The sequence below is a fragment of the Cicer arietinum genome, chromosome 1 (genome assembly GCF_000331145.2).
Source record: "Cicer arietinum cultivar CDC Frontier isolate Library 1 chromosome 1, Cicar.CDCFrontier_v2.0, whole genome shotgun sequence".
Lineage (NCBI taxonomy): Eukaryota > Viridiplantae > Streptophyta > Magnoliopsida > Fabales > Fabaceae > Cicer > Cicer arietinum.
The window spans coordinates 35753226-35757433 of record NC_021160.2 but is presented as its reverse complement, the minus strand read 5'-3'; the positions used below and the strand labels follow the sequence as shown (position 1 = coordinate 35757433).

Genomic DNA, 4208 nt, shown 5'->3' with positions numbered 1-4208 from the left:
AGAACCCGAATTTTTTGTCTTTACTAAATCATCTTCGGTTTTACATCCCCGAGATATATCCACAACTTGAGAAGGTTGTTTTCCTTGATGACGACGTTGTTGTCCAGAAAGACTTAACACCACTTTTCTCACTTGAATTGCATGGAAATGTTATCGGTGCAGTCGAAACCTGTCTCGAAGCATTTCACAGGTACTACAAGTATCTCAACTTCTCAAATTCAATTATAAGTTCAAAGTTTGATTCGCAAGCATGCGCATGGGCATTCGGTATGAATGTTTTCGACTTGATTAAATGGAAAGAAGCAAATGTGACAGCAATATATCACTATTGGCAAGAACAACAAAATGCTGATGGGACACTCTGGAAGCTCGGTACACTCCCTCCTGCACTTCTTAGTTTTTATGGTTTAATCGAACCGCTTGACCGAAGATGGCATGTTTTAGGATTAGGTTATGACCTAAACATCGATAATCGACTCATTGAGAGTGCTGCAGTTATTCACTTCAATGGGAACATGAAACCATGGTTGAGATTAGCTATAAGCAGGTATAAGCCACTATGGCACAAGTACATAAATCAAAGTCATCCATATCTTCAAGAATGTGCCATAGATTAAAATGCACTACTTCTTGATTGCTTATTGAATTATTATGCAATCACATATTATTTTGAAAATGTAGAGTCAGAAGTAGATATTTTTGACTTGAAATCACATTCTCTTGAAATAGAAAAGAATAAAGTTTTTGCCATTGTTGTTTTTCTTTCCTTTTGTCTCTTTGGTTTTGCAGTCACAGTCCCTTGAAACACAATTCTCACTATGCCATGTCTTAACACAAAATTCAAATAAGACCTTAGACCTTAGAAGCTTAAATGGGAATCTAATAGTTCCTCTTTAGATTAGTTTCTGGTATATATAGAAACTTAATTTAACAGATATATAAAGTTAATTTGGATAAATATTTCAACAGTACTACCAAGGATGAGTTTTTTTTTACAATATTAATTAATGATGAGTTTTAAATCTATAACGTTTTGTGCAAGTAGATATTAGTTTTTGCATATGAATTTTGTTGAAAAAATTTTCATTTAACTTGCAAGTGAATAACCATAAATTTATTTCAATTGAGAAGTTGTCAAATAAAAAATTAATCCAAATTGTCTCTAGAGTTAAATAGCTTAAGAAGAACCAAAGTATGGTATGGATTACTTAGGACCGAACACAAGATTACAAGATTACCAATGTCCATTTCACTAAAAACCGGAGTGTTAAACAAAAAATTAACTTTTAAAATGTTTGAATATATTTGATGTCTCTGCCAATGCAACACAAACAACATTTGAAATAATATCAACTGCATTGCATTTCACAATGATTCTCTATGATATAAAAGAAAATTGATGATATGACATTAAAAGTCTCATTTTCTTTCTTTCTTCTTCTTCCTCTCTTTTCTATATCACTTTAATTATTGGGAAGAAAATATTTATCCTTACACAATGGGGGATATCAACCAGTCTAAGGTACAAGTAGGGATTTTCTATATTTAAAAAGAAAAATTAAGACCTTTATCATTATAGCTTTTGGTGTATATACATAAATGTCTAAATTTATCACTAATTTTAGAAATGTTAATTTTTATAAACCAAAAATTATAGTAAAAAAGTTATCCATTTCTTTTGATAGATTAGAATCGTGCACCTCCATGACATGTAGTTATTGTGTCATTCATTCGATTTTCAAGTGAATGGAATTTTAATCAAAAGCTGTTTTTGGAACGTTGTCCAAGATTTAGCAATATCTAATGTATTACTAGTTCTATCTCATTCCTAAATAATAAATTACTAATTGAGGTGGTTGAAGAGCTAAACATCAATGGAAGTTAAGTTTTTTTCTTTATCATACCACATGAAAGATAACATTGAAGGCCTTTATGACCCAAGAACTTTGCAATAACTTCTAGCATTCAAACTAGATCCAATTTTTTCAACACACAATAGACAATAGAATAGTGACGGATGATGGTGAATAAATTAATAAACATTGTAGTCCTTCAAATTATGAGAGTTGATTAATTTAACCTCTCAAATTTTTGAAATAGCAATTGTCCCTTTAATTGAAAAATGTCAAACAATGTAGTTCTTTTTTTAAAATTTTGCATTACAATTTTAAAAACTTGAGATACATCTATCTATTATTAAAATTACATATGAAGGTCTAAATGAAAGCCTTTCATTCAACCTAAAAAATATTTGCTTAGGTGTCATTCATATAGAACCTAAATTAAATATTATGTAAAAATAACAACTAAAAATAATCTAAGTAAGGAATTAAATTAAATTGAAATAATTCAAAAAGATTCTAAATTTTAAAACTTCAATTTATTACACCTCCTTAAATAGATTTTTATTTTTATTTTTTAATCCAACCTGAATAATTATTTTATTTTTAAATTTGAAATAATATAACTAAAAAATATAATTAGTGCAATTCTCTAAACACAAAATTCAATTCTATAAACACATAAAAATGAAAATTAAATGCACAAAAGACATTAAATAAAATTTCTTTTAGAAATTTCGAATTAACTGCTTTTTAAGAATTTCAGAATAATTCAAATAAAAAAAACATTTGTAAAAAATTTATTCCAAAATATATAATTTCAGAATAAATATTTTAATATTTCAATAAAAAATAACTATATGAACATAACTTTTTACAATATATTTAATTGAATGATTAAATATATGTAATTTGCTAAACCGGAGTAAAATTTTAATTTACATATTTTGAAAGTTTAGTTATCAATCAATAATAAATACCAATAATTAACTACTCCTAATCAAGTTCATGATTTCGTCACATGTGATGCATGAAACTATTCTTATTATTTTATAGAACATTTTTTTTTTCTTCAATTCACATAAACTCTAAAAATATAGGTGTAATGGGTGTATGTACTCGAGGATTACTTTACTCGTGAGGCAAACTTTAACACAAAAAATATATATCTTCCCCTCTACGATGCTTTATTCCTTATATTAGAATAGTTTAGGTTCTGAATATTTACGTATTGTGGTTATATCTCTATGACTTTGTGGTTATATTTGTACGAGTATGCATAGTGATACTGATTTTGTTTCGTTAAGTCATATTGTAGGTTTTAGTCATACCATTTATGTAGTAGGAGGAGAGGAATCCCAAAAGCGGCAAATAACTATAATTGTTCTTGATATTCTCTTTTTGGGCATAAATTTCTCACTCCATTGACAATTATGAAAATTCCTTAATTAAAATATACAAATAAGTGAGTATGATTTAGGAAGGTTAAATTTTAATTAATGTGAAATCATCTCAATTGACTGTAGTTTCCCAAAGAAACTAAAAATAACATTAAAAGCTATGACAAAAGACAAATTAATTGAAATTTGTCAATGAATGTAATTATTTATATCTTCTATATATATAGCCTTGCTATATGGTGCGAATAGGTTGCACACAAAATTTGATGACAATAGGAAAAACCTAACCTAACATGGATATAAGGGTAAAACATACAATAAATCTATTATATATATTTAAAACAGACTCCCGATGCCACATCATCATATTTTGCCACATCATCGTATTTTGCCACTTCAACATATTTCATCCACATCAGCCAAAAAGCTGATGTGTACCTAATGAGAGTACCCCTCCTCTTTCAACAACTTCTCATCTTCCTTCTACAATTTCTTTAATACCTCTAAAATCTATTTGATAATATTATTTTATAATAAATTTATAAATTATAAAATTATTTTACAATTATTTATAATAAATTTATAAATTATTTTACAATTTGATAATAATTTATAATTTATATTATTATCAAATTATTTTATAAGTTATTTTATAATAAATTTATAAATTATTTTATAGTATTATTAGTCATTTACCAATTGTAATTACTTATAAAATTATAAAATTATTTTACAATTATTTATAATAACTTTATACTTTATAAATTATTTTACAATTTGATAATAATTTATAATTTATATTATTATCAAATTATTTTATAAGTTATTTTATAATAAATTTATAAATTATTTTATAGTATTATTAGTCATTTACCAATTGTAATAATTTATATTATTAATAATTAAATTCAATGAAAAAAATTACATAATCACTCATAAATATCGACATAAATGCTATTTATCTAAT

At 25.9% G+C, this 4208-nt stretch overlaps 1 protein-coding gene across 1 annotated transcript in view; it reads left to right on the top strand.

The window, feature by feature from the left end:
* Positions 1-750, top strand: part of LOC101510747 (hexosyltransferase GAUT11-like) — a 3534-nt gene extending 2784 nt beyond the window's left edge. Inside the window, exon 3 of the mRNA XM_073367947.1 lies at positions 1-750. This exon is cut by the window's left edge and continues 8 nt beyond it. Within this exon, the coding sequence (XP_073224048.1) occupies positions 1-617 (617 nt within the window). The 3' untranslated portion in view covers positions 618-750.
* The last annotated feature ends 3458 nt before the right edge of the window (positions 751-4208 follow it).